This window comes from Neoarius graeffei, chromosome 13 (genome assembly GCF_027579695.1).
Source record: "Neoarius graeffei isolate fNeoGra1 chromosome 13, fNeoGra1.pri, whole genome shotgun sequence".
Taxonomy (NCBI): domain Eukaryota; kingdom Metazoa; phylum Chordata; class Actinopteri; order Siluriformes; family Ariidae; genus Neoarius; species Neoarius graeffei.
In genome coordinates, this window is record NC_083581.1 from 30303435 (window position 1) to 30328902 (window position 25468).

The window sequence follows — 25468 nt, forward strand, 5'->3', positions numbered from 1 at the left end:
AGTGATATATTTGCATCACAAAACCGTTGCCAAATAAAAAGTCAGACCTCGCAATTATTTGGCGCTATATTTTGTCTCCCTCGGTATCACCGCGCGCCATCATGTTGACATCTGTGCAGGAATCAACACCTTTCCCATTGTTTGGCAGTGATTAGGAGTTCAGATCAGCAGCGCTAACAAGCTAATTTGAGAGCTCCAGCTTCACCTTCTTCCACTTCTCTGTCCACCCTTTCTCTCTCTGCCCGTTCTAACTCCATCTGTATTTCTTCATCTGTATATTCGGGTTCATAAAGATATCATTGATAACATTGAGATGAAGTCAATGTTTTCAACGTCGCTGTCGTAGTCAGACATGTTGTCGCTAACTTTGCTAGCAGTAAACAATGAATGAAACAGCCGTGGCTGTCACCTGGCGGCAGCGCGCAGTGATGAGAAGGGAGAGAAAATAGTGCCAAGCGATTTCGAGGTCTGGCTTTTTATTTAGCAACGGTTTTGTGATGCAAATATATCACTCTTTTGAACACGTACTGTTTTGAGACGAAAAACGTTTTACTTTCGTGACCCCAACAAACTTGCCGGACTACTTTCATCTGGACCAAAACTGGACAAGAACTGGACTCACAGGATGCTGTCAGGGGTAAGTCAGTGTGTTTGCACGACACTATTGATGGGGATGCCATACAGATTCATGTCAAAAATCCCCAACTATCCCTTTAAGTACAAATAATTTTCCGTCATCTAATTGTGTTTACTCTTTAGAGCAGGGGTGGGCAATTATTTTTTCCATGGGGCCACATGAGAAACAGAAAATTTTGTGGAGGGCCGGACCAAAAGGCTGAACTAAATTCTGCATAATATTAATCGTATTTCTTTATATAAAGCAATAAATAACATTGTTTTTACAAGCTGCTAAGACTGGTAAGAGTATGGAAAAAACGAGGTTGCCTTACAAAAAAAATGCCATTTATTCAATCAAATTTCCCAAAACGATGGTTAACAAAATGTGAACGTTTGTACCATTTTTTTCAGTCACATTCACCCCAAAACACAATAAAGACATCACAATATTGTCTTTCTACTCCAAATATCAAGCAAGATACATCATATTATAATAATGATGCCCACATTTGTAGTCTAATCACCTCATTTGGTGCTTTTCATTTGGTAATGCCGACTCAAATCGTAGTCTTTGAACACGGCGATCTGCTCTCCGCAAACTAAACACACGGCTTCATCTCTGACTTCAGTAAATAAATACTTAGCAGTCCATGTTTTGTTGAAAGCCCTGCATTCGGCATCTACCTTTCTTCTTTTTGCGGACATTTTAGGGGCTAAAGTCTTCTTGTGACCTGCTCGCAACAACGTCGATTCGGTGTAGGTATCAGATCTACAGATCGGCTCGGGCTCCGGCGCCTGCTGGTGACGTCACACTATGTGATTGGCTGGACCGTTTGAAGGATGACGTACAGTTTGTGGTTGGTCTGGGCAAATTACGGAAGTAGTTATCGCGGAATTAGATTTCGTGGGATTTCATGTCATGCTCATGTCGCGCGCATTGCGTTTTTGTTGAACACAACTTCAAAATAAAAGCAATGCACATTCAGTCCATGCATGAGGTAAAATTAGAAAATACATTCATTTTGTAATTTCTAATTAACCTTACGCGGGCCGGTCAGAATGAACCAAAGGGCCGGATGCGGCCCGCGGGCCGGAAAATGCCCAGGTCTGCATTAGAAGGACAAAAACACCTTACGCCAGGCTTAAATTATTTATTTTAAAAAACACCCCTCTCCCACCCATTCCCAGTTATTTTGGTTCGCACCCACCTGCACCATTTTCTAAATGCTCCAGGTTGGTTCTTTTTCCTAAAATATGAACAAATTTAGAATTTAAACCCCAGTGACTGTGACCATTTTTAGTGAAGATGAAATGACGTATTGTTAACAAACACAAGCCTTTCGTTGTCCCACAACCCTCGTATCAGAGGCCACCTGCCCCAACCTAAATGAGAGGAAAAATTTCTCGTCCTGTTTTCAATCATTCATCTTATTTATTTATGCATGCTGGGTTCCACAGGTTCCCCCAGTCAAGCTCCAAAACCGCTGACAGACAGGCGATGACCTGTGAGAGGATTTGTTCTTTCCCAGTACAGACAGTCGCCGACTTACGACCAATCGACTTTACGAGCGGCGAGTGAAGCCTTTCTTAATTTATCACTCGCAAAACCCGCGGGCGTTCAGGAATGTAAACAAGCACACTTTGCCAGTCTACTTTCGTTCTAACCATAAAGCATGGATGACGCAGGCACTGCTCGAAGACTGGTTTATCAAATTTATGAGGAAAAAAAGAAAAACAATTCAGACGAGGCTTACCATGTTTATGAAACGAGCAAATGCTCCCGCCAGCCCGAGCGCTGCAACAGCTGATGATGACGTAGACAACCCACAGCCAAGCACCAGTGATGCCAGCGGCCACTAAGTTTTGTATTTTGCTATGTTTTACATTTGTATTTTGGTATGTTTCAAACTAAAATGTTTTCTATTTTTCACACCCGTATTTAATATTTTTTGTTGTGCACGTATTAAACAAATTGTACTGTACGCAGTGTAGTATGCAGTGTTTGACTTAAACCAAATAATAAGCCAAGGTAATGAAATAAGAAAATGTTGATAAAACAAAGGCCAATTTATGCTGACAACCCAGTCCTCGCAGAAGGCGCCGCAGATAGTGTCTGCGTAGCCCCCCCCCACCTTCGCAGACGCTCTGCGCGCACCTCCCAAAAATTGTGACCACCGCAGAAGCCTCGCAGACAAGAGGGCTCTGATTGGTCCACTCTACATCCGCTGTACACGCACTTCCGCTTCCCTACTTTCCCGGTTTGTTTTGTTTTCACGACCGGCATTTTTAAAAACACGAGCGAAGATGGAGCAGCACGAAGAGCGGTTGATCGAGGAAGTACGTACATCTATACGACTCCAGTTCTAGTCATTATAAGTAACCGGAGGATAAACACTCCACTAACCACACCCACCAACTACTCCTAGTGACTTCACGACTTTGTGCCCCCTTGCGTTGTGGCGGTGAATAACATCGCGCACGCCTATTACTCCCCGCTCAACGATAAATTACAACTGTCTGCGAAAAGCTATCTGCGAAAGCCTTGTCGCAAGAGCATGCAGAGGCCTTTAGACTTTAAGATGATTACAATATCATTACACATCACAATATACTTACGTTCATTTAACACAGGCCGACTTACGACCAGATCGGTTTACGACCGGTCAGTCGTAACCAAACGCAGTCCTAAGTCGACGCATCACTGTACACCGCACCATCAGGAAGGTAATGCTAGCCTCAGGTTAGAGCACGTCTCTGTCCCACATCAAGACCTTATTTTGTTTTATAACCCCCTCACCACCACCAAATTAGGAATGGCATTAAAATCCTAAAATCTACTTACTTTATTTATAATGCATAATTACGCCTTTAATTTGTAAAACTGAATTTCAGACAAACCGATATTGTCTCTAGTTAACTTCATTATTCATGTTAAGTATTTGTTATTATTACTGCTGAATTTGGAAGCTGGGCGGCACGGTGGTGTAGTGGTTAGCGCTGTCGCCTCACAGCAAGAAAGTCTGGGTTCGAGCCCAGTGGCCGGCGAGGGCCTTTCTGTGCGGAGTTTGCATGTTCTCCCCGTGTCCGCGTGGGTTTCCTCCGGGTGCTCCGGTTTCCCCCACAGTCCAAAGACATGCAGGTTAGGTTAACTGGTGACTCGAAATTGACCGTAGGTGTGAATGTGAGTGTGAATGGTTGTCTGTGTCTATGTGTCAGCCCTGTGATGACCTGGCGACTTGTCCAGGGTGTACCCCGCCTTTCGCCCGTAGTCAGCTGGGATAGGCTCCAGCTTGCCTGCGACCCTGTAGAACAGGATAAAGCGGCTACAGATAACGAGATGAGACAAAGACTGATGTGTGTGTGTGGAACACAGAATGGGTCGGTTTAACCTTTAACCACACTTTAACCATTACAGAGCACTCACTGGTTCAGCAGGCTGTTGATGAGATGCCTGTTGAAGGTCGACTTGCCAGAGTTTTTGGCTCCACACACGAGAATAACGGGGCAGCGATCAAAATCCCCTGCGGATAAAGATTAGACTTTGATTGTACACAGTTTTATACATTTTAGTAGTGAAGAGAAAGAAAAACAGATTCACCAAAGATCTATTTAAAAAAAAAAAAAAAAGACTTAATGACTAAAGTGACATGCATTATGTTTAAACAACATACAGTACATTCACTGGCCACTTTAATAGGAACACCTGCACATAAGTATCTGAGTCACACCAAAATCATATCTGAACTGTTGTGAAACGGATGTCTGTTTTCAAAACCCACACCATCTACGTGAGACAAATAACACAGCCGCAGTGTGACAAGTTTTTTTTTTTTTAATGCTCAGAGTCCAAGTGTTTCTCCACAAATGTGAGCTCCACAAAGAGTCGTTCAAATCATTCGACTGCACTTTCAACCTGCTGTGAACTTTATGAACAAAATTATGACCGAAGCCTGTCGAGGTGTGCAGCGTGTCATACAACACACACACACTTCATTCCTAGGATACACAACAGCCTATGCATCATAATACATACAACCCCCCCCCCCCAGTCCAAAAATGTTGGAACACTGTAAAACATGAATAAAAACAAAATGCAATGATTTGCAAATCCTTTGACCTATATTCAACTGAATACATATCTTGGGTTTGTATGTAGTGTTCAAACTGAAACTTTATTGCTTTTTGTAAATATGCACTCATTCTGAATTTGCCGCCTGCAACACGTTCCAAAAAATTGGGACAGGGGCGACAGAAGACTGGGGAAGTTGTGGAAGCTCAAAAAAAAAAAAACCAAGACAAAAAAACAAAAAAAAAAAACCCTCCACACCTGTTTGGAACATTCTACAGGTAAACAGGTTAGCTGGTAATTGGAAAGGCTCAATCGTTCACAAGTAAGGATGGGGTGAGGTTCACTACTTTGTGAAAAACCGCGCAGGCAAATACTTCAACAGTTTAAGAACAAACGTTTCTCAAAATGTACAACTGCAAGGAACTTATGGATTTCACCATCAACAATCCGATTCAGAGAAATCTCTGTACGTAAGGAGCAACGGTGAAAACCAACATTGAACACCCATGACCTTTGATCCCTCAGGTGACGCTGCATTAAAAACTGACAAGATTGTATAAAGGTTATTACTACACGGGCTCAGGAGCATTTCAGAAAACCGTTCATCTACGGACTGACAAAGTGGAGAAGTGTGCTGTGGTCTAACGAGTCCACGTTTTGAATTATTTTCGGAAATCATGGATCTTGTGTCCTGCGGGGTAAATAGGAAACGGACCATCCGGTTACCAGCACAAAGTTCAAATCCGGCATCTGTGATGGTATTTGGGTGTGCAAGTGCCCATGGCATGGGTAATTTGCACATCTGAGAAGGCAGGTACATACAGGTTTTGCTGCTATCCAGACGACGTCTTTTTCAGGGACGTCCCTGATTATTCCAGCAAGACAATTCCAAGCCACATTCTCTACATATTACAACAGCATGGCTTCATAGTTTAAAAAAAAAAAAAAAGAGTGCAGGCGCTAAATTGGCCTGCCTGGCTCCCACTGAAAATGTGTGGTGCATTATGAAGCACAAAATACAACAACTGAAGTGAGCAACTTAAGTCGTATATCAAGCAAGACTGGGAAACAATTTAACGTTCAAACATTTAGGGTCTTCACTTCAGTTCCCAGATGCTTATGGAGTGTTGCCAGAAGAAAAGGCGATACAACAATACAGCGGTAAATATGCCCCTGTCCCAACTTTTTTGGATTGTGTTGCAGGCATCAAATTGGAGAATAAGTGTATATTTAATCCCCCCCCCACAAAAAAAAAAAGCTCCCAGACAACTGTGGAGTAAAATTCAGGCACTCCATCTGCCAGTGAAATTATATTTTGGGTCTATTTGTTTGCCTATTTGCTTGATTAATAAAATAAAAATAACAGTTTCATCAGTTTGTCTTTGTATTGTATTCAGTTAAATATAGGTGAAAGGCTTTGCAAGTCGTTGCATTCTGTTGGCATTTATGTTTTACGCAGCATTCTGACTTTTTTGGAATCAGGGCTGGAGGTTTGCAAACATGCATCTGACCAAACAGCAGTTTTGAATCAGAATTTGTGATTGTTATTAAAATACTGATGATGCTCGTGATGCTGCAGAAAAAGTGAATATATTAATACAAAATATGCATGGCTTATCTTCACCTCATGAGTCACAGACATGGTCATTAAAAAAAAAAATTTACACTGAAGATGTGTGCGTCAGTGTGTGGAAGTGCTTTAAGTCCCACCCACGTGTGTAAGACATCAAAATGTAACGTGCGTGTATATGGTGGAGAGTGTGTGTGTACCTTCCCACGCACTCAGCAGGCTGCTGAGGGCCTCTTTATAGCTATCAGATGCCACCAGACCGCGTGCACAGGAACCCTGCAGCGCCGTAACGCCCACGGCTGAGAGAGCTGGGTTACACATGGCAGCCTGTGAGCGCAGCTCCTTCTGCAAAACACACACACACACACACATCAGAGTCGAGCTGTTCTCTACAGGCTTTCTGTGGTCAACTTCTGCGTCTGCATAAACGTCTTTCTCTCGTCATCCAATGCACCTGCAGCCAAAGTCAAGATATGAAATTTAAAACGAGTACCAGAGAGACACTTGGTTGAACTGCAGATGTTTAAGCCACGTCGTAACTAGTAGTGTCAAGGTTATTTGTACAGCGCTTTTAACAACGGACAGTGTCACAAAGCAGATTTAAAGAAAATTAAAGACTTGAAACATGAGTTAATTTTATCCCTAATAAATTTATTTATAGTGCATTTTGATTGGCGGTACGGTGGTATAGTGGTTAGCACTGTCGCCTCACAGCAAGAAGGTTCTGGGTTCGAGCCCAGTGGCCGATGGGAGCCTTTCTGTGTGGAGTTTGCATGTTCTCCCCGTGTCTGTGTGGGTTTCCTCCGGTTTCCCCCACAGTCCAAAGACATGCAGGTTAGGCTAATTGGTGGCTCTAAATTGACCGCGAGTGTGAATGGTTGTTTGTCTCCATGTGTCAGCCCTAGTCTGCATTTTGATGCATTTTGATTGTAGATCAAAATTCTGTTGCATAAAGGAACATCAGAAACATCCAACATAAACAGAAAATACTGTGAGTGATCAAGACACTCACTACAGAAACATTAACTTCAAGCAATTATGCTAACTTTTAATCATTTTGTGACGTACCCATAATTCACTCTTGCCCCTTTTCCACCAAAGCAGTTCCAGGGCTGGTTCGGGGCTAGTGCTTCATTTGGAACCGGGTTTTCTGTTTCCACTGACAAAGAACTGGCTCTGGGGCCAGAAAAACCGGTTCCAGGCTAGCACCAACTCTCTGCTGGGCCAGAGGAAAGAACCGCTTACGTCAGCGGGGGGCAGAGTTGTTAAGACCAACAACAATAGCAAGACCGCAAAAGGTCGCCATTTTTAAGCGACGAGAAGCAGCAGCTGTACAAACGCAAAGTCATCCATTATTATTCATCTAATCTGTAGCCGCTTTATCCTGTTCTACAGGGTTGCAGGCAAGCTGGAGCCTATCCCAGCTGACTACGGGCGAAAGGCGGGGTACACCCTGGACAAGTCGCCAGGTCATCACAGGGCTGACACATAGACACAGACAACCATTCACACTCACATTCACACCTACGGTCAATTTAGAGTCACCAGTTAACCTAACCTGCATGTCTTTGGACTGTGGGGGAAACCGGAGCACCCGGAGGAAACCCACGCGGACACGGGGAGAACATGCAAACTCCACACAGAAGGGCCCTCGCCGGCCCCGGGGCTCGAACCCAGGACCTTCTTGCTGTGAGGCGACAGCACTAACCACTACACCACCGTGCCGCCCATTATTATTATTATTGTTGCTTTTTTTTCCTTTTCTTTTACTGAGATTTGCCACAATAAATACATAAATAGCAAAAGTGGCAGGAGAAGAATACAGGGCAAAGCCCCAATTAACATTCAACCCCTTAACAAAATACAAAACACATTTAGATGATTAAAAACAAGAAAAACAATAAATATAAAAGATAATTATCAATTGACTAAGTAACAAAAATATCCAAGTTAAATAAATATCGGTCATGGTGCCCGGTATGAGTACAATCTTGAATTATAATGGCTACGAAGTAGTTTTTTGAACTCAGGAACTGACGCAGACTTCTTTATATAACTAGGGAGACTGTTCCATAATTTTATAGTTCGAGGAAAATATATGAGTTAGTGAAATAATCTTGCTTACGCGACGTAAGAGGACAAAAGTTGTTAGAATCATAATTACAAGTTCTATAATGGCTGGTTGCAGGTGACAAAAAATTGACAAAATTTGCTGTTATTATCCCAACCTTGAATTTGAATAGGAGGACCCAGGCCCTGTCCACATGGCAACAGATTCAGGTGAATCTGATAAAATTGTTTATCGTTTCGGCCTGGCGTCCACACGGCACCGGCGTTTTGGGTGTCCCAAAACGGGGTTCCAGAGTGAAAAAATCTGGCAACGGCGCTGTTGCGAAGTCGTCTGGATGAGTAGAACGGATTTGTTTACGATGACGTCACAACCACATGACCGTCAGTGCTTCACGCTGGGTAGAAGTGTAACGAACTCGATGCGAGTTGTCAACAAATCCTATAACTTGGTTCATGAAACGCGCTTACAAAATATTTTCACTGTGAATATTTATTGTGTAATGGTGCAAAGTGAGAGAGAGTGAGAGAATAGCCCTTAGGGCAGAGTCTTTAGTCCAAACACTGCGGAAGCAGTACCAAACTGCGCACCGCCTATGCACTTTCCAAGAACAAAAACAATCCCGCCAGCAAACATAGGGAAAGGGAAAAAAAAAAAAAAGGAGCGATCTCACCTCTTCAGATGTTGGTTTAAGTCCGACAATACATTCCTCCAAAAGGGCGTAGAAGAACAAAGTAATCCATCAATGTGTAGCATTCAATTTATTCCGGACCATTAAAGAATTCTGGAGGATATCAGAATGTTGGCGTACTGGCTTCCATCTACCCCCATTCATTCCTCTCTCTCTCTCCATCTACCCCATTCATTCCTCTCTCTCTCCATCTACCCCCATTCATTCCTCTTTCCGCGTCTTTCGTTTTACGCTACTGATTAATAGGGCTGTAACAATATGCGTATCGAAATCGCGATACGCAGAGCCACGATCCGTGTCGCGATACAAGAAGGCAGAATCGCGGTACACCCTTTCAAACTTCTCCTCAGCCCAAAAACAGAGGCGCTTCCAAACTTCAATTTATGAATACTTTTTATTTAAATTAAATTTTAAACTTACTTAAATTACTTTTATTTTTTTATATTTATTAGTAAGTCGTTTTTTCGCCGACCTGCGACAATCTTCTGCGTGTCATGCAACGTCCACACTCGCCACTGGCGGAGCATTCATTTCTTTTAAGCGCTCGCCATTCTGGTTGCGACGCGGGGAGCGAATCTGTAAACAAGCAGCTCATTGGCTGGCTAGGTGTGCCACAAGCCAATCACAATCACTTGACCGGAAAGGCATGCAGTGTTGCCAGATTGGGCGGGTTTAGGTGCTTTTTGGCTGGTTTTGAACATATTTTGGGGTGGAAAATGTTAGCAATATCTGGCAACACTGAAGGCATGTCTGCTTGGGCGGAAGCCTTCTGCGGCAGTTACATTTTGACACGCGAGCAATGTTTCACCATAAAAATTCCATAATTTCCATCTGTTTTCCGCGATCACAGAAAATCATTGGCCCTATGAGAGTGAGACAGTGAGAGAGCCACCCCCCCAAAAAAAAAATCTTAACGGATTTACACGATTTGGAAAAATGACTTTTTCAGAACCGAAAAAAAACAAAGCTTCCGGCTCAACAGTATTATTTTGAGAAATAAAACAATCTTTGGATATACATGTGTTCATTTTTGCATACATATTACTCATTCTCTGCAGTGGTCTGAATTATTTGTTATTAAATAGTTAAAGTAAGTAAGTAAATGTTAAGTCAAATTTACTACTTTAAAAAAACAAAAAAAAAATCGTGGGTGTATCGAATCGTGGGTCAAAAATCGCGATACGAATCGAATCGTGAGTTGGGTGTATCGTTACAGCCCTACTGATTAATAATCAAAACTTTATGTGGCTGATGCTACAGAAGAAGGGGTTTATGCGCATGCGTCCTACTTCTTCTATTGTTCTGGTGTCTCCGATGGGACCGTCTTACAGCGCACGTAGTGGTGTGGCATGTGTATTGCATCGTTTTCAGCAAGCGTTGCCATATGGACCTGAAATTTTACTGATCCGTTGCCCATGTGGACGCGATATTTAAAAAAAAAAAAAATCTCGTTGCCGTTGTCGTGTGGATGTAGCCTAACCCTAGGCTGACACTTGCACGACTTTTGGCCACGATTTTGTAGTGGCAAGTCGTGCCATTTTGGGGCACGAACTGGAAGGCTCCCGCACTGTTCACGACTAGTTCACGCATAGTTCATGACGAGTTCACGAATGCGTGCCCGTCCACATTCATGAACTGGCACGATGAGTTCACGCATAGTTTGCGCATAGTTTACGCACTTCCCACATTGGCACGACGAGTTTGCGCAATTCGGACGGTGTCGTGCCGACTTGGGCACGCCTGTGTCATGCACAACCTCATCCTCATCAGATACCCACACGCAATTTCAGAAGTGGACCGCGAAGATCCGGACACACATGATCTGATCCCTGATGGATGGAGGACTGACCGACACCTGCAGGGGCTGCTGCCTCTAACCGGCCATCATACCCAGAAGGATGCAAAGGATCAGCGAGACTACCTGTCACATTACTACATGTCCCCTGCTGGTGCTGTCCCTTGGCAAGAAAGAATGGTAGTAGCTTCATGAGCTGCATCCATAGTTGTTCCATTTTTGAAATAAAAGAAACGAAACCCCCCCCCCAAAAAAAAAAAAAAGTCATGAAGGAATAGAAAATAAAAGACATTAAAGAAAAAAGCAAGAAAAAAAATTGCGAATGGCGAGAAGTGTCCGGGAAGCCCTATATATACCCCCGCACCGACGCGAGCGCCACTGTCGCGCAGTAGTCGTGAACTGCTCGTGAACTCGTCGTGAACTGCTCGTGCCATGCGCAAACTGTTCGTGAAGTGCGTAAACTAGTCGTGAACTGCTTGTGCCATCAATGCGTGACCATGTCAGTGGGAAGGCATGGCCACGCTGCGACGCGCACCAATTCGTGAACATGTCGTGAACTACTCGTGAACTCGACGTGAGCTGTTCGTGAACTATTCGTGGCAGTTCGTGACAGTCGTGGCATGGCGCGCACTTCCACGCACTGGCACGCATCCTCCCGCATCGTCCCGACGAGTTCACGAACAGTTTGCGCATAGTTCACGACCCGGTAGCGAAATTTTGTCGCGACCAAAATTTTGAACATTTCAAAATTCTCGTCCCGACATGGCACGCAGTCATGACGGGTTTACGCACACTTCACGCCAGTTTACGACTAGTTTGCGCACTGGCACGACTCGAGTTGTGCCAATGCGTGCCACGGAATCGTGCAAGTGTCAGCCTAGCCTTAGTCATGTATCTCCCTACGAAATTCTAGAGGGAGTAAATTTAGCTTACACAGCCTGTCATTGTATGTTAACTCTACAGCCGGATAGTTTAGAATAAACTTTGTGGCGCGACGCTGGATGTTTTCCAACAGCTGCTGCTTCTTCTCCGTGTTGTTGTTGCTTCGATGTTCGCGCCAAGGTTTATGCAAACGCAGCGACGTAACTGACGTATACAGCGACGTAGCTGACGCATACAGTGACGTAATGACGTGGCTCCGCTTAGCACCGCGAGCTATGGAAAAGCAAACTGGTTCTCAGCTGGCTCGCAAGTTGAACGAGTTGTGAACCAGCACCGGCCCCGAACCAGCCCTGGAACTGATTTGGTGGAAAAGGGGTATCTGATGTATGACATCATTCCAAATTACTTGGAAATATCCTACTTGTAACTTGATTACTGAGCGCCTTTATTTATCGCAAAACACCTACCTCATGGTAGGTTCATACACGTTATAACTTAAAGCTACTTTCATGTTTTTTTTTTTCTACTCCACAATCGATCTGGGGCTTTACTGGTGCAACTGGCTGCTGATCCTCTTCAGCCCATTGGTGCAGGATTTTAATTAGTGCCACCAAATATGATATGATAATCTTGGGGACTCTTGGAAAAGTGCCAATAAATTCAGCATCAGTATTTTCATTGCATGATACGAATCTGTAGAAGTGGCCTGGATCAGTGTGACGTCCATCGCTAGGCTGGTCACAGGATAGTGTGTGTGTGTGTGTGTGTGTGTGTATATATAAAAAACACGGCAAACTCACTGAGCTGAGGTCAAAGAGATGGCTGAGTTCACTGAAGCTGCTGAAGAAGCGCGTGAGTGACGTGTCCAGGGGCTGAAGCAGAACCACACAGGACTCTGCGTCCACCTCACTCAGCAGTCTCTTCCGAGGCTCTGCAACACAACACCAAAGTCTCTCTCACACACAAAAACTTGGACAAACTTTTCTAAAACACGGATAAGCTCTTACCTGACAAGAGGTACTTGCGGACTATGGCCTTGGCCTCCAGTCGGCTTTCCTTCTTGCTCTTGGCTGAAGCCGTACAGTCGGTCACAGCCCTGATGGTGAGGGGACAGTGGGATGGCGGGGAGAAGAGCGGATAAGGCTGCTGGCCCTGCTCTATGGTGAAGCCCAGCACTTCCACGCGACCACTCAGGCATGTAAGCAGGCACTTCCCTCGAAAACACAGCGACTACAAACATACAAGACAGAGACAGTGGAAATTCATCAGGTGCACAAGTTACACCGGGATTCAAATAGGAATATTAAAAGAAATGCAGCACACGCTACAGCTGATAATCCGCACGCATGTATATCTGTAGCCTTAAGGCCAATTTATGCTGACAACCCAGTCCTCGCAGATGGCGTCTGCGTAGCCCCCCCTTTGCAGACGCTCTGCGCGCACCTCCCAAAAATTGTGACCACCGCAGAAGCCTCGCAGACAAGAGGGCTCTGATTGGTCCACTCTACATCCGCTGTACACGCACTTCCGCTTCCCTACTTTCCCGGTTTGGTTTGTTTCCACTACCGCCATTTTTAAAAACACGAGCGAAGATGGAGCAGCACGAAGAGCGGTTGATCGAGGAAGTGAGGAAGTACGTACATCTATACGACTCCAGTTCTAGTCATTATAAGTAACCGGAGGATAAACACTCCACTAACCACACCTAGCGATTTCGCGACTTCGCGCCCCCTTGCGTTGTGGCGGTGAATAACATCGCGCACTCCTATTACTCCCCGCTCAACGATAAATTACAACTGTCTGCGAAAAGCTATCTGCGAAAGCCTTGTCGCAAGAGCATGCAGAGGCCCGTAGCCATGAACAAGCCTGGATTTTAAAACCATATCAATGTGTGGCAAGAGAAATGCTGCCAGTAAGAAGTTCCTGTATCTGATATCATCAGCGGATTTAATTATACACACATCACATACACTACACAGTCCTGTGCAAAAGTCTTAGGCACGTGTAAAGAAAGGCTGTAGACCAAAAAATGGCTTAAAAAATAATGAAATGTTTCAACATAAAATAAAAAAACAGCAATAACCCACAATAAATGAAAGTCAATATTTGGTGAGAGGGGACCCTTTTAACACACACACACACACACACACACACACACACACACACACACACACACACAACCATGCGTGTACATGTGTGTAATACATTAGTGTAGTCCCAGGTACAATGAGTGCAGTTTTATAAGGAAAATGAGCTGTAGGTTTTACTGAGCATCTTAGGCCATCCTTAAAAAAAAATCCGTTTCCTGTCCACCGGGTGAGCAAAAAAATTCAGTCGGGAGGGAAGGATTTTTTTTATTTTATTTTTTATTATATATGGATGGATAAGAAATTGCAATGCTGTGTTTGTTTTTTCTTTCAGTACTTTTTTTATTACAAAAGCAGACACATTTAATAAAATATGACGGTTTAATCAACTGAAACTTGTACAAAAACTTTAAGTTAGCATTTTAAATGCTGACTGCAACATTTGCAAAACTTTTACAAAGGTACTTAAAATGTCCGACACACGGACTTGTTGTAGTTCTAAATCGAGCGTTAGGCCTAGTTCGGATGAAATTACACTATTAAAATGATCACTGAATGATTTGTTTTTCTGAATCTTTACTATTTTGTTGTTCGCTAGAATACCATTTTGCGATTTCACACTTAAGCAAATGTTTGAAAACTCCGGATCTCCTGCCTTCATGGTGGCTGCCGTTTTTTTTGTGCCGCACGGCGCATGCGCAGAGCTGATTCGACAGGGCTTTCCACAAGCGCCGGCTGCGGCCACGCAATTAAGTCCAGCCGGCTACTTTAATGACTATTATTTTTGTAGCCCACAGGCTCTAAATATTAATTTTCGATTTTAATAAAATTAAATGTTTATCTAACGGACTGACAATAATGTCAAACTGAACCGCACTCATTTAAGTTGTGATTCGCGCTGTTTGTACCGATAATAACCACAAATTCCCCGCCGACTTCGTTGATCAGGGGAGAGTAACTCATCCACGGCCCCGACATACGGTGTGTGCGTGCGCACTCGGCGGAGGCAGTATGAGCCTTAGTGGAAAGCTCTGGGAATGCGTAAATGTCAAGTTCGAGTTTAGATTTACGAGCCCGAAAAAAAAGGCGAAAAACCGGCGTTAAAAAAAAATAAAAAATTTCACCCGCACAAACGGCACTCACCTGGCCAGTGGACCGGAAACAGAACATTTTTTAATAATGGCCTTACAGAACCAGCTACAGTTCTTCTGGACACTGTCACACTTGCTTCCTAATTTTGCACCAAAACCCAGTAGGTTTTTATTTTTTTTAAATCTTAAAAAAGTGGCCTCTGATGTAACATGCTGGTCAGATCATGGATGCAAACGGCGCGCCTTTTGGCGGATGCTGCCTTTTTCACGGCTGTCTGGGGGACTTGTGTGAATCGTGCAGATCCGATGAGGTTTTTTTTTTGGGGGGGGGGGGGGGGGGGGGGGGGGGGTTGGAGTGTCTGATTATAATTTCATGAAAGTAAATTCTGTATTAAAATTACTAAATAAGCAAATGCCGTTACAGTCCATGAAACATAGGAAGTATGAGAAGAAAACAGTAAATCAGAAAGCTGCGCACGTAAAGCCAGTTGGCTGCGCGCCATTATCTGCTGCTGGCTGCACTTCACTGCACGCGCAAGGATTTCCATCAGTCCTACGCAAGTTACGTAACTGGCTTTACGTGCGCAGCTTTCTGATTTACTGTTTTCTTCTCATACTTCCTGTTTCATGGACTGTAACGGCATTTGCTTATTTAGCAATTTTAATACAGAATTTACTCTGATGAAATTGTCATCAGACACTCCAGCGCCCCCCCCCCCCCCCCCAAAAAAAAAACCCTCATTGGATCTGCACGATTCACACAAGTCCCCCAGACAGCCGTGAAAAAGGCGGCATCCGCCAAAAGGCGCGCCGTTTGCATCCATGTCAGAAATAAACTTTTTTCCCCAGTAACATTTAATTTTATGCTGGAAAACGAACGTTTGGAAATCTAAAATGCTTTGGTACTGACTCAATGTCTCATCTCATTATCTCTAGCCGCTTTATCCTGTTCTACAGGGTCGCAGGCAAGCTGGAGCCTATCCCAGCTGACTACGGGCGAAAGGCGGGGTACACCCTGGACAAGTCGCCAGGTCATCACAGGGCTGACACATAGACACAGACAACCATTCACACTCACATTCACACCTACGCTCAATTTAGAGTCACCAGTTAACCTAACCTGCATGTCTTTGGACTGTGGGGGAAACCGGAGCACCCGGAGGAAACCCACGCGGACACGGGGAGAACATGCAAACTCCGCACAGAAAGGCCCTCGCCGGCCACGAGGCTCGAACCCGGACCTTCTTGCTGTGAGGCGACAGCGCTAACCACTACCAGCACAGTGCCGCTCCTGACTCAATGTAGAAGTCATAAAACAGAAATCTATAATAAAAGACTTTATGTAAAAATAGGGAGCCTAAGACTTTCACAGTACTGTATTATATAGATTTTTGTACATACGTATGCAAAAAAAAAAAAAAAAAAACAAGCAAATTTCAAGTCTGGACGAGCAGCTCTTTTTAAATTTAAAGTAGCAAATAAAACAAGTATGATGGCAATTAAAGGTGCTCCCATAAAACACAGTATGAATCAGGGCTTTCCCCAAAGCATGGATATGCAGCGCTCCATCACGCTGTGTGACATCAGCGTTGTGCTGTCACTTGTGCACAAAAAACCCCCCAAAAAAATCCCATAAACTGAACAATGCAGAGGACTTTCCGCACCTAAATATCTCCTATTCCCCTCTGAAAAGGAGTAATAACTATAGAAATAGAAAGATATAGTAATATATAGGTCTAGACTATCCTGGTACTCAACCCAGAAGTGAAAATAAAGGGCTTCGCTGTGTGCCCTGCCTGCCATTCGCAACGAGACATAAAACCACGTTCTCGGCACTGGTCGCTAGATGGCGCTGTTGCGCGAGTTGCCCTCTGCAGGCTTTTGTTGTGCAATAAAATTGACTGTTTCCAGTGTTTTCATTTCAAATCTTATAATACGTAGGGCCAAATTACTCAATCCTGATTGGTCAATCAAGGAGGGCTTTTTTCCTTTACACGGGGCCGTATTTCCGAAATGCTATTGGCTAGTTCGTTGCTTGGTTACGGTAACAAAAATTAGCAAATTTTGCCAACAAAATGGCTTTTGTAAAGAAGTTCCAATAAAATTTTATAAACCACTTTCAAAATCCTCGTGTCGTGTCATGATGAAAGACGCTTTAGAAACTGATTCAAACGTGCAAGATAGTCTCGCGCCCTGATTGGTTCAGAAAACGTCAACGACAAATGTTGTGAACTTGAATGGCTTCCCAAGTATGAATTTGGCCCTATAATATTATAAACAAGTAATCGTGTGGCTCCTTGTAAAATTAAGGATCAATTTCACTCGTGATTTCAAAGTTTCGAAATTTTCAAACCTTCGAAATCACTCGTGAAATTAATCCTTAAATTTTACTCGGTCCCATATGATTACCTATACTAATTTTGCCCCTTGCATATTTGACAAGGTTTAAAAAACAAAAACTGCACAGCAAATTTAATAAAATGTTCAATTGGGCCTAAATCAGCCCTCGATGCCACCAGAATGCACCATTTGAAGTCTCTAATTTCAAAATTTGCCAGGGACCATGATCCCGGACCCCCCTAGCAGTCTTTGGGGTCCTCCATGCTGGGCCAGCCATTACAGGCTGCTGCTCTGCATCAGTAACGCCGCTCTGATATTTTTCCTGGGGAAAGCCCTGTGAATCAAAAGGTATAGAGGATGTGCAGTCACGTGACCCGTCCGTGTTTACTCCGCCATATTGGACGGCTTCAGGATTGTTTACCTTGCGCGAGCGTAATGGATCCAGGCAGTAATCCCCAAGAAAATTTGGAAAATACCCCATCTACATCGCGCGATAACTTGTCCAAGTTTGTTCAGCATCTTGAAGGTGACGTGAGGCAGCGTTACGTGGAAAAGTGTTCCAGGTTGGGGATTGCAGATCCGTACAACTTGCCGCAATCCTTGTTCAGGGAAATTCGGAGCTGCGGTGCCGGCGATTTGCCCGATCTGGCCTACCACGACATTTACAATTTTCTTGTTAATCGTGAATCGTGTTACACTGGCAAAGCCCTCAAAGCTTACAAGAGCCTGGAAGCTTATAAATATTTTGTTGCGGGATGGGTATCCCAGCTATACCTCTGGAAGGTTCCGAAGAAGAATGTTTACTTGATAACCTCACGGGTAAGTGGCATTAAGACGTTTATCATAAAGAGACTATGCAGGACGTTTTATCGTAAGAATGTGCGAAATCTAAACTCAGTTCCAGATAATGACAGGGTTGTAAATATGTATGTTTTTGTCTGGGGGGAAAAAAAAAAAAAAAAATCACAAATCACCGACTATGCAGTTATCATTCAATCTGAAAATCAACTTAACAGATGCAGTAGGAGGATTGAATTAGAAGATTACACCTACCTGATATGAAGTGTTCACTACAAATTCGGCTGGTGGAACTGGGGTACCAGTTTTCTCTTCGCACAGCGGACACCCATTTTGCGCGTCTCTCCTCGTCTGCGGGGAATCTATAAAGTGACAGGCCCTCCTTTTGGCCCTGTCTATTGGTACAACCAAGTGCTGAACAAGATATAACCATTCTCGAAAGATCTACTCCCACACGCCTGATAATTAGAACGGGTTCGTCTAAGTTCTATGTGCGGCCATGCCGTCCAAAATGGCAGATAAACAAATATCACGTGACCTCGTGACGTCACGTGCACGCTCTCTATACACAAGGATGCGTTATCCTAATGGGCTTCATGGGCAGCTGTCCAGGGCCTTGGTCACTAGGGGGCCTCGGAGGTAGCGAGATCGGAAAATCTCATCTCATCTCATTATCTCTAGCCGCTTTATCCTGTTCTACAGGGTCGCAGGCAAGCTGGAGCCTATCCCAGCTGACTATGGGCGAAAGGCGGGGTACACCCTGGACAAGTCGCCAGGTCATCACAGGGCTGACACATAGACACAGACAACCATTCACACTCACAGTCACACCTACGCTCAATTTAGAGTCACCAGTTAACCTAACCTGCATGTCTTTGGACTGTGGGGGAAACCGGAGCACCCGGAGGAAACCCACGCGGACATGGGGAGAACATGCAAACTCTGCACAGAAAGGCCCTCGCCAGCCACGGGGCTCGAACCCGGACCTTCTTGCTGTGAGGCGACAGCGCTAACCACTACACCACCGTGCCGCCCGATCAGAAAATATGAAACCAGGGTTTTTTCGAGAAAAATTTAGTATGAGGGCGCTCACCATGGCGAGGGAGCGAGGCGGGGGGGGATGGTGCCGGTTGTCCCCCCCCCCGCCGTGCAAAGCCTTTGAAAAATGCTCCAATGGGACATTCTGAGGCTGTCTGAGAGGGAAATTGTAACAAATTGTCTGTCAACATTGAAAAAGAAAGAAGTAATCATCTTCTGCCCCGGACAGCCTTTAGCTTTCTTCCGCTTCGTGCCGCGGGATGACATCTTTAAATGCCCAAGTGTCAACAAAAACAACTCGCGAACTACTTCTGTCAAAAGCTCCCGCGCCGGTGGGTGAAAGGTCATTCAGTCTCGAGAAATCTCGCTCTACAAGTCAGCTGACCTTGTACGTAACCCATGTCAAATCTTGCGAGAGCAGCCGCGACAAGTAAACAACTAAACAACATGGCGCCTCGGTCTGGAAAACGCCAATTCGGATTGTTTTTGCACCGTCTGGCGGTGTATCTGCTATGATTGGAATATTTTTGGAGTAATTATAACGTATTGATGATCAGACACATTGTCACGTAGTGTTGCTGGGATGTTTTCACGGAGTCGGTAAGGGGGCGCACGCCGAGAGTAAGAGGGCGCAGCGCCCCTGTTCCCCTGTTTAGACGAAAGCCTGGAAACGATATTTTCAGAAGTTTTGATCATATTGATAACATTTTTGATGCATTTCGCCACCCGTAAGGAAGCCCACCTTGTCCTGTCGCATAAATCACCCGTCACTGTCAATATGATCACTGTCCACCATGTCTTCACACGCTACGCCAGCTTGAGTTCAATGATTTAATTAATGACTTCGCTTTCCAGAAAAGTAGGAAAGTGCCCTTGTAAGTTGACCCATGGCTGTCAAACTGAATGCGCAAAGCTGTGTGCCACTGCTGTTTGGGACATTACGTGTGTGAAAGGATGAAATGTTTCACATAGCCGAACATTTTGAGATTTATTTCCGAGAAGCAAGATATTTTTCTTTCTTTATCGCTCTTTGTTTTCACAAGTTAAAAGTCGCCTGGATTCCAAAATGAAAACGAACGGTTATATACCAAATGAACGTTCTTGTTCTGAATACTAAAGAAACTGTTGTAGGCCTCGGTTATGTTCTTGACATGTTGTTCATTGACTCACTCATTCAAAGGCTTCTTGAGGCTAAACTTTAGTTAACCGGACTTGTTAACTGTGATGTCTGATGGATTTTTTCACCATGGCTTTTTCTCGATTAAATAGGTGTTGATGGATATAAAGTTTTATCGTTCAATAGTATTTCTAATTGTGCCACTGTCATTATTTAAGTTTCTGTGTCTAGTTAGACAGGCACGTCTGAGGGGGTGAATTTGCTGAGCGCAGTTGACAACAGGCGGGGGTGGGGCCTCGGGGGGGTGTCTGCCCAGGGCCTCGGCAAGGGTTAACGCAGCCCTGGGTATAGAGAGCGTGCACGTGACGTCACGAGGTCACGTGATATTTGTTTATCTGCCACCTTGGACAGCATGGCCGTGCATAGAACTTAGATGAACCCGTTCTAATTATCAAGCGTGTGGGAGTAGATCTTTCGAGAATGGTTATATCTTGTTCAGCACTTGGTTGTACCAATAGACAGGGCCAAAAGGAGGGCCTGTCACTTTATAGATTCCCCGCAGACAAGGAGAGACGCGCAAAATGGGTGTCCGCTGTGCGAAGAGAAAACTGGTACCCCAGTTCCACCAGCCGAATTTGTAGTGAACACTTCATATCAGGTAGGTGTAATCTTCTAATTCAATCCTCCTAGTACATCTGTTAAGTTGATTTTCGGATTGAATGATAACTGCATAGTCAGTGATTTGTGATTTTTTTTTTCCAGACAAAAACATACATATTTACAACCCTGTCATTATCTGGAACTGAGTTTAGATTTCGAACATTCTTACGATAAAACGTCCTGCATAGTCTCTTTATGATAAACGTCTTAATGCCACTTACCCGTGAGGTTATCAAGTAGACATTCTTCTTCGGAACTTCCAGAGGTATAGTTGGGATATCCATCCCGCAACAAAATATTTATAAGCTTCCAGGCTCTTGTAAGCTTTGAGGGCTTTGCCAGTGTAACACGATTCACGATTAACAATAAAATTGTAAATGTCGTGGTAGGCCAGATCGGCCAAATCGCCGGCACCGCAGCTCCGAATTTCCCTGAACAAGGATTGCGGCAAGTTGTACGGATCTGCAATCCCCAACCTGGAACACTTTTCCACGTAACGCTGCCTCACGTCACCTTCAAGACGCTGAACAACAAACCTAGACAAGTTATCGCGCGATGTAGATGGGGTATTTTCCGAATTTTCTTGGGGATTACTCCCTGGATCCATTACGCTCGCGCAAGGTAAACAATCCTGAAGCCGTCCAATATGGCGGAGTAAACACGGACGGGTCACGTGACTGCACATCCTCTATACATACACGACGGTATAATATTGTATGTTAATGCAGTAAACAGGAATGAAGGTCTCTTTCAAAAGGAGTGAAAATGTTCCACTTTAATGATAAACAATAAAAAGTCTCATCTCATTATCTCTAGCCGCTTTATCCTGTTCTACAGGGTCGCAGGCAAGCTGGAGCCTATCCCAGCTGACTACGGGCAAGAGGCGGGGTACACCCTGGACAAGTCGCCAGGTCATCACAGGGCTGACACATAGACACAGACAACCATTCACACTCACATTCACACCTACGGTCAATTTAGAGTCACCAGTTAACCTAACCTGCATGTCTTTGGACTGTGGGGGAAACCAGAGCACCCGGAGGAAACCCACATGGACACGGGGAGAACATGCAAACTCCACACAGAAAGGCCCTCGTCGGCCACGGGGCTCGAACCCGGACCTTCTTGCTGTGAGGCGACAGCGCTAACCACTACACCACCGTACCGCCCCTACAATAAAAAGTCATTAAATGAGAATGTTTTGTCAAGATGAAACAATTTAGAAAAATGTGTTATGCAAGGACACTTAAAAATTTTTTTTTTTTTTAAATCAACAGTCAAAACCGTGTTTCAGCAGTTTTTTTTTGGGGGGGGGGGGGGGGGGGGTTTCACCTTTATTATTGGATAGGACAGTGTAGAGACAGGAAATGAGCGGGAGAGAGAGACGGGGAGGGATCGGGAAATGACCTCGGGCCGGAATCGAACCCGGGTCCCCGGATTTATGGTATGGCACCTTATCCACCTGATCCACGACGCCCCCGTGTTTCAGCAGTTTTAACACCTGCTCTTTGGTTGTACTAATCTGCACACATAATCGCCGTTTCCCAAGTGACTTCCAGGCTTAATAAAAACACACTGTAGGTGTTTGGGTGGAATTAAAAAAAAATAATAATAATAATTTGCATAAACGCTGCCTTTTGGTTTGCACTTTTAAGTAACGCACCAATTTGCAAACTCTGTACAGCAAGCATGCACTTTTTTTTTGGCGCTCATTTCAAAGGCCGCAATCCTTCAGACACCGTCAGTAAATCAACTCTGATCACGCTCAACCAGTGATGTGTAGTAGTAGCAATAAAAATAATGATACAAGTAATAAGCAGAAAATACGTGAAAGGATTTTACTTTGGATCATCAATAAGGAGTAGAGATTATTTTTCCTTCTTCTGGTTATTAAACCTACAACGATATCAATTATAAAAACCGGGATACAAAATCTGATTGCTCCAGGCGCCTGATCAATCCACCTATAACCATCGTAGCATGTTCATTATACTGCGTTTATACGTTCGCTTACGTTTTTAAGCTTTTTGGAAAAATCGGTTCAGGTGCTGCTTTTGAAAGAAGTTTCTTGAACTCATCAGAGCACAACTAAAAAAAAAAGCAAATTAAATGATCTGTTTATTTTCTCGCTCTCTTTACCTGGCCTTGCTTCAGGACTAGCACTGTGTGGTTCTGGGAGCGGTCATACTGTGCATGGTACTCGAACACCTCCTCTTCCTCCAACTGATTTGAAACAGAGTTCCCTTCACCACCTCCTTTTTCCAAACCGTTCTGAAGAACGCTCCTGGCGTAGGACCTCCAGTCCTGGGAGTCCTCCGAGTCGCTCTGCGTCTCCAGCTCGGTACCGCCGTTGGTGTGGATGTGAGGGAAGGGTGCGGACACGGCCTTGCCTTTCGCCTGTCCATCTTCAGACGTTACAGTCGCAGCCTTGGTGTAAGCCTTCTGTAACCGTTTCACTTTGGACTTCTGTCTGTTAACGAGCTCATTCTCTAACTTTGCTGTCGAAGGCGTCGGACCGTGGCTGGAGACGTCTGCGTGGCGGATTTTCTTCCCGTGGGTGAGCCACTTGTTTTTCACGTGGCGTTTTGTGGCATTTCGATTCTCGTGTTTGGAGCGAGAGGAGACTTTGTGCACCTTCATGGTCACTGCTTGTGAATTTTCATTGGCGCTGGCTCACGGTGTGAAAGAACACCTAAGAAAAAGAAGGGAAAAAAAAAAGGTCATAAAATGATCAGCTGCACGTGAAATAACTTGAGAGCCATGAATCGTTTCCCAGCTGGATCGAAACAAACTTGACAGCATCTCAGTGAACCAGTGAAATATGGAGAACAGGGATGAGTGTGGGGTTTTTTTGTTTTAAACTGAAGAATCTCTCAGCATCAGGCCATTATTAAAAAATGTTCTGTTTCCGGTCCACCGGCCGGGTGAGTGCCGTTTGTGTGGTTGAAATTTTTTTTTTTTAAACACCGGTTTTTCGACATTTTTTTCGGGTTCGTAAATCTAAAATCAAACTTGACATTTCCGCATTCCCAGGGCTTTCCACTAAGGCTCATACTAGCCAGCCATGACAAATAAGTAGCCAGCCGGGGGGGAGGAAACACAAAATAAACTCCTGTGCACGCAGTTCCCAGGATTAAATGTATTTTCCACAGACCATTTATTTATTCACTTTACTCAAATACAAAGTAAAATGGCAGTAAATCTTCTTTCTTTTCTTGCGTATTGCATCATGAGGCGTTCCTGGCTTGTAAATCTCTTATTTTCGGTGCATGACACATTCACGCAGCTGAGCATGCTATGAATTAACAACGACAACAGTCTGCAGTGGGGCTACACAAACACTCAGCGAACATTTGTGTATGCAAATACACTCCAACCACTTAGTTTGGTTTCATTTACAACCAACGGTGTCTTTTAATGCCAGCACGTAATTGAACGAGAGAAGACTGGTTTACCGGAGACAAAATAAGCGTCATCTCTGCTTCTGTTCCCTCCGACAGCCCCGACACACTACTGCCTTCGCCGAGTCAGGGCCGCGGATGAGTTACTCTCCCTTGATCAACGAAGTCGACGGGGAATTTGTGGTTATTATCGGTACAAACAGCGCGAATCACAACTTAAATGAGTGCGGTTCAGTTTGACATTATTGTCAGTCCGTTAGATAAACATTTAATTCTATTAAAATCGAAAATTAATATTTAGAGCCTGTGGGCTACAAAAATAAGTCATTCAAGTAGCCGGCTGGACTTAATTGTGTGGCCGGCAGCCGGCGCTTGTGGAAAGCCCTGCATTCCGCGCAGAATATAGAACTGAATCAGCTCTGCGCATGCGCCGTGCGGCACAAAAAAAACGGCAGCCACCATGAAGGAAGGAGATCCGGAATTTTCAAACATTTGCTTAAGTGTGAAATCGCAAAATGGTATTCTAGCGAACAACAAAATAGTCAAGATTCAGAAAAACAAATCATTCAGTGATCATTTTAATAGTGCAATTTCATCTGAACTCGGCCTAACGCTCGATTTAGAACTACACAAAGTCCGTGTGTCGGACATTTTAAGTACCTTTGTAAAAGTTTTGCAAATGTTGCAGTCAGCATTTAAAATGCTAACTTAAAGTTTTTGTACAAGTTTCAGTTGATTAAACCGTCATATTTTATTAAATGTGTCTGCTTTTGTAATAAAAAAGTACTGAAAGAAAAAGTAAACAGCATTGCGATTTCTTATCCATCCATAAAAAAAAAAAAACTTCTTTGCTCACCCGGTGAACAGGAAACGGATTTTTTTTAAGGATGGCCTCACCTTCACATTTGCCTTTAACAAGGACAACGAGATGCCATGTGTGTTTTGCACCACCAACAGCACCAATGGTGACGGCAAACCTTCAGAGTCAGTCATCACATGTACGCGAATGGTAAGTTAACGGATATTACCTCTTGTTCCTGATGCAATCGCCTTAATGGTGTACAAAGACGAAGGAGTTGTGTTCTTGATCAATCGGAGGTAGCGATATGCTAAACACCTCTTCAAAAAAGTGCTAGTCACATGATCACAAACTCCATCTACTTCTATTCTAAAGCAAGGGGATGGTTAGAAAAGTGAGTAGTGTGCAGGAAGACGCACTGCTGCAACCCTGTGTCCGAAATCA

At 44.2% G+C, this 25468-nt stretch overlaps 1 protein-coding gene across 6 annotated transcripts in view; it reads right to left on the reverse strand.

Annotated features, from left to right (window-relative positions):
* Nucleotides 1-25468, reverse strand: part of nol9 (nucleolar protein 9) — a 74281-nt gene that overhangs the window by 20296 nt on the left and 28517 nt on the right. For all 6 annotated transcript variants that reach the window (XM_060937494.1, XM_060937491.1, XM_060937493.1 and 3 more), the window contains 5 exons: nt 22964-23516; nt 12701-12923; nt 12494-12624; nt 6458-6602; nt 4043-4139 (listed from right to left, as the gene is read on the reverse strand). In XM_060937494.1, coding sequence (XP_060793477.1) covers nt 4043-4139; nt 6458-6602; nt 12494-12624; nt 12701-12923; nt 22964-23464 — 1097 coding nt within the window. In that variant the 5' untranslated portion in view covers nt 23465-23516. The remainder of the gene's footprint in view (nt 1-4042; nt 4140-6457; nt 6603-12493; nt 12625-12700; nt 12924-22963; nt 23517-25468) is intronic.